The sequence below is a fragment of the Phaenicophaeus curvirostris genome, chromosome 4 (genome assembly GCF_032191515.1).
Source record: "Phaenicophaeus curvirostris isolate KB17595 chromosome 4, BPBGC_Pcur_1.0, whole genome shotgun sequence".
NCBI classification, from domain to species: Eukaryota; Metazoa; Chordata; class Aves; order Cuculiformes; family Cuculidae; genus Phaenicophaeus; species Phaenicophaeus curvirostris.
Genome location: NC_091395.1, coordinates 28,851,765 through 28,865,592, shown reverse-complemented (window position 1 = coordinate 28,865,592; position 13,828 = coordinate 28,851,765). Strand labels below are relative to the sequence as shown.

Genomic DNA, 13,828 nt, shown 5'->3' with positions numbered 1-13,828 from the left:
GCTTGTATAACAGATCATCTGCCATACTTATATCATTATACTGTATCCTCTTTTGAAGTGCAAATGAAAATTGTTTCCTGTCACACAATAGTTGCTTTATATATTTTTCTTAAGTCAGATCCAAAATTCAAGAATGAGAGATGATATTGGAGAGATGTTATATAAAAGGCTCATCACTCAGTTAATGCCAAATATTAAAAAAATGACAAAGAAATATATGGCAGATGACAAAAGTTGAATTTGGGTTTGCATGACATTGCTTTGATGTTAACCTAAAATCTGAATTTATGATATAATTGGTGGAATTCACAGCATTTAAAATAATAACTGTCATTAATCTATTGAAGTATATACCTGCTTGACAACTATATAAAAATCTCTTTGCTGTTTGGATTCTGTTATTAGTTTTCAGGTAATGTATAAACATATAAGACAGTAACCTAAAGGTTAAAATGAGAACACTCTAAATAAAATGTACCAAAATGCTGAATACAGGAAAAAGAAAAGAACTTTCAAGCCAGGCAAGATAAATATTTGAGCAGCTGAATCCCAAAATCTCTTTTAAAGTATTATTTAGCAATATAACATGGCCACACAGGTATCAGTTTTTACATTATTAGAATGAGTCTAATAGTCTTGCTGTTGCTGTTTGAGCACAGTGGATAATGAAGCCAGGCAAACATTTTTAAACCCTCTGAAACAGGATATAGTTTAAAATCAAGTTTCTCGCACTCTCCTTTTTGATTATATTGAAAGTATTATTAAAAAAGTGTACATTTTGCTAAAACAGCATTTTATCTTTTTTTTTTTTTTACCTTGCAGCTAGTGAAATGATACAGACTAAATGAAAAGACGGCATCTTAAGCTGAGAGAAACCATTATCTATGGTACATTAAGAATTAACCAACCAGAAATACAAGATATTACACTGGCCGCAGCTGATTCCATGTGTTATTTTTGTTTGTAGAAAAATCTATATTTCATAACGAACATTAATAACAGATGAATTCAGAGACTATGACAATCTGTGAAGAAGAATAAAATATTTTTACAGGAGTCAAGAGAGTAGAAGTTAAAATTTACATCTTATGTATTTGTCTTCCAAAATTTAAAGGGAAATAAATGAATAGCAGTATGTCCGAAGAAGTTGCTTTAAAAAAATTAATTTAAAGAATGTTAACTGTAGCTCCATAAAAAAAAAGCCAAAATTGCTGAGATAGTTGTCTTAACAATTAAATTGCTGCTTTTTCAAAAAGCTTGACTTCCTTTTCACAAGAAAGATTCTGTAATTTGACTTCAAATCAATCTTCTGGTGTCTCCTAAGTTCTCGATTATGAATATAGATGAGTAAGCTGGAGACAAAAAAAGGATATGGTGTTTAGTTACAGATATAACAGTGCAGATATGCTGTATCCTTCAAAAAATGTAAAGCTATAAATATATAAATGAGAATCAGAGTTATTCAATAAACTGTGACTATTTGCCAGGGTATGATAAATGCAGGCTGCTAATAGGAGCTCCTCAAGCACCTCTCCTATGGTGGGGGGAAGCAGTATCCACAAATTTAAATGCCTAGAAAGTTTAGGGCATCTGCCTCTAATTAATACAAATCATGGACAAACAGTTCAGCATGCTGAGAATTCTAGATTCTAGCTAAAAAGATCGAGCAATTTTGTGCATTCATTCTCCTGCTTTATAGGAGACAGAATTGCCTTGAAAGCTATCAGCTGACCATATCTGAGTCATCAAATAAAGCTTGTGTTCAACTAAAGCTCAGGTTCCTATGTGAAAGCTGGAGTCAGCTGCTGTTGTCTGTGGCCCCATACTTCCCCGAGGGCTTCATTGATCAATGCTATAAAACACCATATTCCCAAACTGCAGGAATTTATATATAAAAACGGTTTTTCTGGTTTCTCTAACCTGCCTTGAAGTTAAGATTTTAAGCTTAGTATTTCATATATTGATGTATATACTTAGTTATTTTTTTTTCTTCAAAGCGTGTGTACATAGAGATGAATGTTAGCTGCAAGCCTTAATGTATACCCTATGGACTAAGAATTTGGTTTTAAATTAGGCCGTGCTATAAACAATTACATGCATACCTAGAATACTCTAATGCAAGTTCTTTGCATTTTGATAAGTGACATTTGCTAACTTACATGTTGTTTACAAGTTCTTGATATTTTGTTTCCAGGAAATGAATACTTAAGGCCTGAATATTTGTCTGTACAACTAAATTATGCTACACTTAGAAGTATATCATGCTATGACTTCCTACTGATTCACGCATTATCTACTAAGGATGCTGTGGAACACTTTTAAGTAAAAGATCAAAGGTAAAAGGAGAGGGAGACAAAACTCAAAATGAAACAACTAAACCCAATTACATGTATGAAGATTTGGTGAGGTTTAGGCACATTATCTTTTAAACTCCAGTTATTATAAGGGTGGCTTGTTAGTTGTAGCAATGTATCACATGCCTCTTGGTCTTGCAGTTTATTTTGTGTATATCATCTGGTAGTAACATTTCTGTATTTTAACTTTTATGCATATGCTCTCCCTTGCCTTATCTTCCAGGAAATAAATGATGCGGATGTGCAGGAACTGGTGAGAAGATCAATTGGAAGGTTAACAATTATTCGACAGACATTTCCAGTCCCCCAAAACATAAGTCAGCGCTGTTTCCGTGGCAACCACAGAATATCTTCATCACTGTGCGATCCAAAGGACCCTTTCTCCCAAAGCATGGAGGTAGTTCATATACTCACCTGGGAAATGTCATTCTAGATATATTCAAGGTTTTTCTCCAGGGTCTTAGTGTAATTTAATGTTTATTTTTCTTGTCCTATTTGACATGCAGTTTAATAGCTGATGGCATGACAAGAAAATACTAGAGCAGGGAGTGAGTGGACAAGAACAACTCTCCTGCTCCACAGCAATTGAGAAAGAATTCCAAAAAACCTGCCTGGTCTCTAGGCATTGGGGTACTTGTTTTTTTGCCCTGCTAATTTTTTTATTTTCTTTTCATCTCGATGGAAATTTCTTCTCCATACCCAATGTCTCCTGACTTGCTGTGCTTCTCAAAGCCTCAAATATATTGCCAAGAGAAAAGCCTTCCTGTGGACCACCCATGTCATCTGTCTTTGTGTATGCATTTAAATCTATGCCTATGTTGCAAAGAGGCCTCATTTTCAGAATTATTAATTACTAATCAGAATAAAACTTTAAGAGCCTTACTACCATGTGAAATTAGCAACCAGATCATGGTTGCTGTCCTCGTGACTTCATATAGGCTTTCAAGAGCAAATCCTCTCTCACTGTCATGTATCTGGTTAGGCTTCATCATGACTAAGCTCTGGCAAATCAGAGATGTCAAATTGGCCTAAGACCTCCGTTTTACTTTTGGATTTTTTTGTGTGATCATTTATGAAGTTCTAGAAAGATGACTACATTGACAGTGGTGCAGGGGGAGATACCTGATTTAGTAGCAAATAGTAATCATCTTGTAATGCTGAAAAAAAGGAGTAATTAATGCTGAAAGAAGCAGGGAGGTGTTGAAGAGTGTCCTTGCTTAAAATGAAAATGTGTAAGGAGAAAAAGAGGAGAAGGGTGGATGGTCTTGTCTTGTTTCAGGTTAGCTATAAGCCTCCCTAATTGTTCACAAAGCAGCTAGTAAGCAACTACTGATGACATGAAAAGCTTTGGCTGTAGCATGCTGCATGGTGCTCCTGTTAGAGTTCTTAAAATAAACAGGACTGTGTAAGGTCAATAGGTACATTTGATATCTCTAGAGGCCATGTGAAAATTCTTTAGGTTGTGCTGTTCTGTTATGGTAGCCTGGTCTTAGGGCAAACTTTGGAAGCCTGTGGATAATGCATAAAAACTGATGGTGTGAATACGTGCAGCCACTAGAGACCGCAAAGAGCAGTTTTCATGAACAAAGTCACTAACTAGAGCAAGGGGGAAAACAAGAGTCATATATCCATGGGAAGCTTCATGTCTTGATTTATTTTTCTCTTCAACTTTACTTTGATCCTGTTTTCACTTCAACAGTGAACTGACACTAGGAAAGTAAAGCTGTAGAAATTCCATTTACCGTGTTCAGTTGGACCTTATACCTTAACCCATGCTTCTTAATCAGCCTATAGCTTGGGGAGCTGTAATGCGTCTGTTGAAAGCTTTCATAACATTTTGGTCCAAAGGAATGATGGAAGCTTGAAAGGTTTAGCTGTTCTGCACAGCTGACATGCATTTGTCATCCTTTCCCCGAGATGGCTGTGCCTCATTAGTAGCTGAATGAGACAACACTAAAAAATGAAAGGAAGATAAACTCTGACACAGTTTCCCCTGTGCCTTCACACAATGCACAGACCTTTTGGTAGCTGTGGGGTTTGTTCACTGTTTCTTTATTCTCCCCAATAATATAATAAATTAACTTCTATTCCAGTGGGGAGTTGAAACAGTTTATAAACTGAAATTTCTAATGTTTTTTCTTATGCCATCGAAGTGTGACTAATCAGAAATATTCTCTTGAAATTATAAGGGTGCATTTTTTGATTTATTTTTATTTCTGAATTTGTCCCACTGAAGTCTGTGTAAATAATTCATTATCTTTTTTAGCATCTTTATTAAAACACTGAAAAATATTTTGTTGAAGATCTCTCATTGTGTCTCTGGGGTTGTCCTAGTCAAAACAACAACTTCTACAAATTTGTATAATTTTGAAGGCAGGGAGTTATAAACTGGATTCACAGAAGTATATAGAACCATAACCCTCTTGTTTAAAATCTGTATGTTAATCCAGATTAATCCATCACACTTAATCTGATTGTTAAAATACCTTTCTTTTTTACTCTTGGGAAAAAAAAAATCACATCTGAATTTTGAATTGCATCAACAGAGGTTGGTACTGTTTGGTAATGCAAGTATCCAGCCATTAGTCTAAGAGACTGGAATAAATAGAATATCAGTAATGAATGCCAGGCAATGCATTAAATGTCCCAGTAAATTTACATGGGAAATTAACAGAAGTGTAAAATGACTTTAAATTACAGCCCCACTCTGTGCATGAGGACAGTTACTGATGAAGCGGACTTCTGGCAGTGACAGGGAAGGGTGATTCTGGGAAGCAGGAATTAATCGTGGTGTCTTTATCATTGCATTATCAGTGATTGATTGCTGTAAATGTCGAGCTATTAGTGAAGGAATAACAAAGCTTAATAATTGCTGAACTCTTTACTCCTGAGCCTTGTTAATTCTTGATGAAGGCCAGCTATATTACTCTTAGATTAGTGAGTGCATCCTTCCTCACAACAGTATTCTATTCCCACAGTATTAGGTTATGGAAGCTACCTTGAAAGCAATGTCATTTTGTTGGGAAATGATGACTTGGCATCTGTAGCCCTTCATGTTCCAATTTAGTCTCATTAGTGACTGTATTGTGCCTGATCTCTAGAGGGAATTTTTTTTTCCTCCTTTGGTAAAGGCTTATGTAAAATAAACTTGCCTCACAGCATAGTAATAATTCCTTCTTTCCCCCTCAAGCAAATGCCTCTGTAGTACTGACTTCCTTGGGGAAAAATGGTTTTAGCTGAAACACTTTGAATTCTTTGTAAGTTTACAATACACAGACCAATCATCCAAGTTATTTTTAAAAAGCTTGATTAATCTGAACCCAGACCCTCAATCCATGTTTTCAATCCTGTCATGCACAGTGATGCCTGGACTGTGCATCTGTGGAAAATAAATTAGTTTCTGGGTGAATTCTGAAATGGAAATATTCACAGCCACTGGAGGCATGGGAGAAGATTGAGTAAGAATAAAGAAACATCTTCCAGAAAGAGGTAATGGAGGACCACTGTAATTTAAAAAAAGGGAAAATTAGGAAGTTCTATACCTTTGTGGTACTGGCAGTGTAAAGTTTTCAAAGCAATATGGAAAGCAGCAGGCCATTAAATGTCCTTCAATAAAATGTGGGAGGCAAAATGCCCCAGGAAATTCTGGCAAAGTAAGGAGAAAGATGTCTTTCCTGGATGCTAGGCAGGGAAGGAGTCTGTCAAAAAACCTTCCTGTGAGAACGGTATGGAGAGGATTGCGGATGACACAGGGACAGACAGTGTAAAGGAACATAGGAAAATAAAAACGTAAAAAATAGGTTCTATTGAAAAGAGTATTAGGCAGGAAGAGAGACCCTTCTCCTTCTCCTTCTCCTTCTCCTTCTCCTTCTCCTTCTCCTTCTCCTTCTCCTTCTCCTTCTCCTTCTCCTTCTCCTTCTCCTTCTCCTTCTCCTTCTCCTTCTCCTTCTCCCTCTCCCTCTCCCTCTCCCTCTCCCTCTCCCTCTCCCTCTCCCTCTCCCTCTCCCTCTCCCTCTCTTTTTTAATGTGATGTGTGGATTTGCCAATCAGTGCATCAGAACTTCAGCATTATTGTACTTCCTTGACATACACCCCTTCCCTATCAATACCTGCAGGACTTTCACAGTCTTTGGATGTTTTTAAGAGGCAGAATAGGGGGCATTCTCCACAAAGTTGGCATGGTTTCCTATTGTAAGCTTCCTTCTTTTAAGGTTTTAAGCAGACCGTCTGTATGGAGAAACCCTTACACAAAGCAGTCAACATATTCCCCAAATCTGGAAATGTCTTTTGGCTTCTCTCTGACTGATGGAGAAAAAAAACGCAGCAACCTTGCCTCAGTTAGCAAATTGCTGCTGGCTAATTTGTCTTCAGGGACTAGGAGTGCTCTACTGCCCCCTCCATAATGCAGCTGAGGAAACATTTTCCTTCAACCACTTCAGGCCCCGTTGCTTCAAATTACCAACAGGTTATCTAAAAGTAATATTCCCAAAAGTCCTTCTCATTTCTGGACTTAATTTCTCTTCCTGAGAGCCTCAGTTCAGGAAAGCTGAGGTTTCTCTTTATGATACAGTAAGTAACTTAAATATTCCTGCCGTTTGATGGCAGAAATTAATGAAATAAAGCTGCATTGCAAATTACTTGTTTCAGAAGTGTTGGTGGATTCTGAGCTTCTGTTCTTTTCTATTGAATTGTATCTTTCACATCTGACTTTGTACTATATGCATTTAAAAGTACATATATAGAAATAGTACATGGGTAAGTGGAACTGGCAAACAAGTGATGTCTTTTCTTGAGTTCAACTGTTCTCTCTTTGATGCCAGACTGAAACTTCCTCTACACTGTATGTGTGGAACAGTAAGACACATACATATTTACTCTGTAACAGTTTTGACCTGTAAGGAATTAACAGCTATTGTGAAATACTTTGATAGGAAACACTATACATTGCATAATCTGCACACTGAGAAGGATTTCATTCCAGAAATTGCATCAGTCAAAACTGACTGAAAAAAAAAAAAAAAAAACCAAACCAGAAACAAAACCCATGATGAAATTATTTACTTTAAATTTTCGGTTTCTGTTTTTCAAAAGTAAATGGTCTTGAAGAGAATTTGATGGTGTCTGAATATCTGGTAAATGAAAAATTGAAAGTTTCAGGCAACTGGTTAAAAATAAAAGAAAATATTTTTACGTTCATGAGTGGGTCTTTAAATCCTGCAAGTGGAGCTGTGTCAGTGATTGGACTTCACATGTGTGTAGTTTGTTCCTGCAAATCACTTGTAGCTTGACATACCCTGCCTGCAGTTTTCACTAGAGCCAAACATATGACTTCTTGGCTCCTACAATTTCCTCTTAATAACAAATAAGTCATTTAATACCATGGGATTATGGATGAGGCAAAACAAATGATAAATTCTGGCTGCTGAGAGAAACCACAAATAATAATGCTGATACTCCCTTTTTAATGTCTTTGCAGATTTCAAACCTGTATATATACGACACTGTCCTCCTCTTGGCAAATGCTTTTCATAAGAAGCTCGAGGACCGTAAGTGGCACAGCATGGCCAGCCTCACCTGCATCAGGAAGAACTCTAAACCCTGGCAAGGAGGACGATCCATGTTGGAAACCATCAAGAAGGTACCTTTTCCCTGTATTTCCTCGTCTTTGATTTCTAAAATACATAAATTAAGCAGGATTTCCTTCTGAGGTTTGTGCTATTCTTGCTAGTACCATCAGAGTGTTTTCAAAACAATAGTTTAATATATTTACAATTTTGAATTAAAATAGTCTTTCATTGCTTTTTTGGGGGGGAGGGAGAGGTCCCTTGTCATAATGAGCATATTTGAAATAAAACCAAAGAGATTGTTTACCAAAACTACCAAACTAGTAGAATTTCGAAGTACAAATAATATCCTATTGAATAAGTGTCACAGATGGAGATATAAAGCAGATAGGTTTACTATTTTATTTGTCAAGAAAAAGCCTGCAGAATTGCACTTGGGTAACATTCCATGGAATTGTCTGTTACATTGTTATTGACATTAGCATAGTGAAATAGTAGAAATGAGAGGGAGGAAAACCCTAAGTAACCTAGAGAATATGCTGCCATTGCAGAACTGTTACAGGGAGCAGTCGCTACAGTGTTAGCCTCTCAGTGCTTCCCTGTGATTATTATTTCGTAACTTAGTCATGTTCGTGCTCAAGATGCCTTTCCTGTTCTTCAGTCTTTAAAGATATTTTTTTTCTAATCTAATCCCTTTCTTTTGTGATGCTTACAGCTCTAACATAGTTAGAGACAGTTATCACAGCTTTCTGGGTCAGTGTTTAGTAAAAATATGCATAGATTGGTAGTTTACCTTTCCTTGTGATTTTCTCAGTTCAGTCTCCCCATATAATTGACGCCTTTCATAAAACAGCCTCCTCATTCATCTGCATGTACTTCCTGGTAATGTATACTTATATTTAATGTGCTAGCAGTGCCTACCTAGGACAGTGAAAAAAAAATTAAAATTGTGCTTTATTTGTGGCTTTCATTTAAGAGACATAAAAATAATGTAATATGTAACACTTTTCCAAGAGGTTCCCATCCTGCATTAGGTCTTTAACTACACCAGAAAGTATGATCATACAGGCAAAATGTAAGGCTCTTTTGAGCACTGCTTGTTTTTTCCCCAGTCACAGGTCAGTTTGCATTAGCTCCAAAATAACATTTCAAGCCTTTCTTTGGTGATCATCCACACTTTCCATTTTAATAGTTTGAAGTCATGGGACTGCAAGGACAATCCAGGACACATTTCTTATTTTGGGGGCAGGATATGTCTTTAAGGGTCTCTAAACTGTATTGCTCTTAACATACCAGAACAATTTCAAATTCACATTTAAGCTGTGTTTCAGGCTCACATGAGTGAGCAGTGTGCCCAGGTGGCCAATAAGGGCAATGGCATCTTGGCTTGTATCAGAAACAGCGTGGCCAGTAGGATTAGGGAAATGATTTTCCCTCTGCACTCTGCACTGGTGAGGTGGCACTTCAAATCCTGTGTTCAGTTCTGGGCCCCTCACTATAAGAAAGACATTGAAGTCCTGGAGTGTGTCCACAGAAGAGCAATGAAGCTGGTGAAGGGGCTGGAGAACAAGTCTTACAAGGAGCGGCTGAGGGAGCTGGGGTTGTTTAGCCTGGAGAAGAGGAGGCTGAGGGGAGACCTCATTGCTCTCTACAACTACCTGAAAGGAGGTTGTAGAGAGGTGGGTGTTGTTTTCTTCTCCCATGTGATAGGTGATAGGACAAGAGGGAATGGCATCTAGCTGTATCAGGGGAAGTTTAGATTGGACGTTACGAAAAATTTCTTCACAGAAAGGATTATCAAGCACTGGCAGAGGCTGCTCAGGGAGATGGTTGAGTCATCATCCCTGGAGGTATTTAAAAAGCAGGTAGATGAGGTGCTTAGGGATATGATTTAGTAGTGGACAGGTACGGTTGGAGTTTATGATCGTAAAGGTGTTTTCCAACCTAATGATTCTGTGATTCTGTGAAATCCCCTAGATGTGCAGCTAAGAAGGGGTTTTCTGCTATTTTAATTAGACATCTTTAGTAAGAAGCCCTTTTATTAGTGTAAATTAAGCAATCCAAATACAGTAACATTGTAAAACTGAAAGTGAAAATTTAATCTGAAATGAAAAACAGAAATTTCCTCTGTGTATATGTCTGTAACATTTCAGTTCCTAGGTAGAAGAAAGCTTGCAGCTAAGAGCTGGAATAGCACAAGAAAGAGGAATTCTGCTTTAGTTTTGAGGTCTACTTTACCTTTTGCTTCACTAAAGCACTTATGTAGAAAGGTCACAGCTATGTACTTTTGAACGCCTGATGAGGTATCAGAAAAACAATAAAATTAAAAAGTAATGAAAGGAAAAATAAAAAAACCCCACTTCATCTATCTTCTTGAGAATGCTTCCATTTGCCATCTTGTTGGTTTTTTTTTTTTAGTTTAGTGACCTTTTCTCTCCTGTCATCTTGGAACATCCTCTAAAACTAACTGAAATAAAACAGGTTTTTTTTCAAAAACATACCAATTTTCCTTAATTTTTGAAGAAAACAGGGAAGAGTTACCACATGGTATTTAAATAGTTTCTGGAGAAGAAGTTCTGCATTTTCATTTTGCCATCATCACTGTTTCAAAGATGTAGCATATAACAGAATCATAAGATTGTAGTTCAGGGTGAAGATACATTCTGAGATTTCTTAAATGCTGTTTGAAAAAGAACTTGTGTCTTCTGCACAGCTTTAGCTCTGCCTTCATAACATCCTGTATTGCAGAGATGGAATCACTATCTTCTCCCAGATTGTTTCTCACCTCAGTGTTGTTCCAGCGAGAGTCTGATTGTAGCCAAGTGTGGGATGGGGAAGGAGTTAAGGAAGAGAGACCTATTTCCAGCCTGCTTGCCTTAAAAAAGGACTGGTAACTGAAGTAACTGTTCTCCTGGCAGCAGCAAAGTGGTGTTGATGTTGCCAGCTATTTCTATGCATAACTGAGATCTTGCAGCTAAAAAAGCAGAAAAATGAGTTCTAGGGGAAGCTTTTTTAGAAGAAAATCTATCTTGCAGAATCAGAGATCCAGAAACAGCAATATCTAGCAGTGTTTCAGCTGCAGAGGGAATCTTTGATTTCTTGAGGGGAAATAAGAAAAGAGATGGGAAATCTCTGTAAAGCTACACACTGAAGAAAGTAAGAGAAAGGAATGCTGGTGTTCTACCTGCAGCAGCACTTGTTAAAAATAGGAGGACGCTGGCAGTAAATAAACTAATTACTTTATGATTAATGAGCTAATAGGAGAGAGTGGGGAATTACTTTCAAACTTTTCTTGAAATGGCAAAATAGCTGTCTGAATCATTCCCTGTTGTCATTTGTTACTTCTTGCTTTTAGACATTTGATTCCTGTGTCGCTATTTGTACAAACAACTCCAAAAGTTCTTTTTCTTTTTTTTTTCCTGTGTGAATTCAGCGGATTGGATAAACCCTGAAACAAACATTTAAATTATTAAAATATGATATCTGTTTCTGCCCATTCTGGAACTGAATACATAGTTAAATTCATCAGGAAATACAATCCTTCTAATGAATTTGGCCAGCTCTAGCAATTACTTCTAAATTCACTTCTGTAATAGGAACTATCCCCAAATACATGCTCAGTCACTTATTTCTCAGTAAAGCTATTACAGAATGAGAAAAATAAGTCTTGCTAGAAAATAATTCTACTGTTGGAAAAATTAATCTTCCCGAATCGCCTGAAAATAAATGTAAGTAGGATTGTATGGAGGATCGACTCAGAAAAATGGCATCAAGTTACTGCATATATCTTCTCTCATGCTTACCTGATTTCTTCCCAGTCACATTTGTTTAGCTTACTGACAAACAGCGAATTTTTAGTGCTAGCAGCAGCATAGAGCCTATTCCTTTCTGGAAAATGAGCTGTACCTAGTGCTGTTTCATGAATCATAGGAGGAATTGTCAACTAGTTCTGGTCTCAGAAATGTCAGTAATGTTCAGTGGTGATATGAGAAAAAGATGCCAAGTTGTTTTTCAAGTAGTAGATTAGACTCTCTTCATGAGAAGCTAAAAATGGTGTCTTGAGTTGAAAACTCCACAATGGTTTTGATACCAGCTTTTTTTAAAATATAAAATATGAAACTCGTATTTAACGCTTACAGCATTTTTTTCTGCCTGTAACCACTTTTGTTTTTTTCCTTAATTGCAAAACAGCTAGTGTGTGAATACAACTATATTTTGAAGAAAAAAAGAACAAGGAAGTTTGAACAGGAACTGTGCAATCAAGTACTATATTTTATAACTGATGATTGGCAAATTGACATTCCCAAGTGAGGTCCTGACTGCTAGGTAAACAGTGCTTTCTTCAGGGACTTAGAGTGTAGTAGTGCCTAAGCATATATAAACTGTAGTTTATCTTGCCAGTCTAGACAGGTCTCAAGTAGGCTTTAACCACATTGCCAAGCTATATAACAGCTCTGCAAAGCCCAGAACAGTCATCAGAAACTTAAGTAAAACATTTTTGTTCTAACAACTGACATTTCACTCTTCAGTTTTAAATGTGTCAGGAAATTCCATGGTTGCAGCTCAACCTTGGAGGAATTTGAGAGAGTTGATAATAAATTTGTCTTCATTTTCCCCCAAATGCATTGTTTCTGTAAGTTAAATGGAATGAAAAATTTCTTTGACTCTTACCTATTTTCATAATTAACAGTAAAATAACTTGGAAAAATCTCATCAGGAAGTTACTAGATCAGTAGTTGTAGTACAGATGGCCATTTCCTCTGTGATTTCCTTCCACTATGCATCAGCAGAGGGATAAAACACATGCCATAAATCAAGTAAGTGTTTCAAAAGGTTCCACACTGTGAAAGAATGTGCAGAAAAATTGGAGCGGTGTCCTGAAACTCTTCCTAGGCAACACACTGCCCCTCTCCATCAGCCCTAAGCAATAGAACAGTCTCATGTAAGGCTTGTAAAAAGGCTGCATGGGACAATGAGAACTAGTAAAGAGCAATGACAGTCTGGGCTGCAGGTCCTGCAAGGAAGGTCCCTGTTAGGGAGGAGGCATCTGAATCTCCAGGAAGTTTCCTATCAGATTTAGTAATGTTGTTGGTATTATATGGTCAGTTCTTCACTGTTTTGTCTTTCACTTCTGCCCATTCCAAGCCAGGAGCGTTCCCATCCAATCTGAGCTCTTTTTGCACTGTTTGCAGATGTACACAGTCATCTCAAGAAAGAAAGCGCTTATCAAAGACACTGTTACATGAGAAATTTTCAAAGCATTGCCAAAATAGATGAATGAGAAAAATTGTTGTTATGGTTACCACTGGATTTCAGACAAATAAAAATAGCTACTAGATTTACAGTTTGTATCTTGCCCCAACAGTGGCAACCATTTAAAAATCAAGGTAAATAAACTTACACAATGGTTTTGGATTGAGGTCCAATTCCAAAATACGGTGGGTAAATCTGTTAACGTGTTCTGTGCATTAGGGGCCATGTATTTTCAAGGAATCCTATGTTTTCTTAAAAAGTGGGTTTCATTATTTCAGATGTAGCTGAGTTGAAATACATCTTTAAATGATTTTTTTTAATCATGTTTACTCAAATAAGGACAAAGATTATTAAAAATAAAGTTAACTAAAATTTTAAATTCCTGTCTCGATTCTCAATTGTTTATATTTTAGATACAGTTCTATCTTCACGTCCCATAAATTATTGGGAATACTGTGGAAAATAGTCACTTTAATTTTCTACATTGAATGTTCCAATTTTAAAACTACTTTGTCACAAAATAAGGAAAAGAAAAAGCACTTTCTGCTGTACAAAGCATCTATGTTTTTTTGTTGCTGAATATTTCTTTTCCTTTATCAATTTGCTCTGGAGCATTCCCTTCCATTTTGTAGACCTTGTTTGACTTATTTGAAATCA

General features: G+C 36.8%; 1 protein-coding gene across 7 annotated transcripts in view; it reads left to right on the top strand.

Moving 5' to 3' along the window:
* The window catches only part of GRID2 (glutamate ionotropic receptor delta type subunit 2), a 726,503-nt gene that overhangs the window by 499,893 nt on the left and 212,782 nt on the right, over nt 1–13,828 (top strand). For all 7 annotated transcript variants that reach the window (XR_011337353.1, XR_011337352.1, XR_011337351.1 and 4 more), the window contains exons 6-7: nt 2,578–2,751; nt 7,831–7,992. Coding sequence is in view for 2 of the 7 variants with exons in the window: in XM_069855621.1 (XP_069711722.1) it covers nt 2,578–2,751; nt 7,831–7,992 (336 nt within the window). In the remaining 5 variants the exon portion in view is untranslated. The remainder of the gene's footprint in view (nt 1–2,577; nt 2,752–7,830; nt 7,993–13,828) is intronic.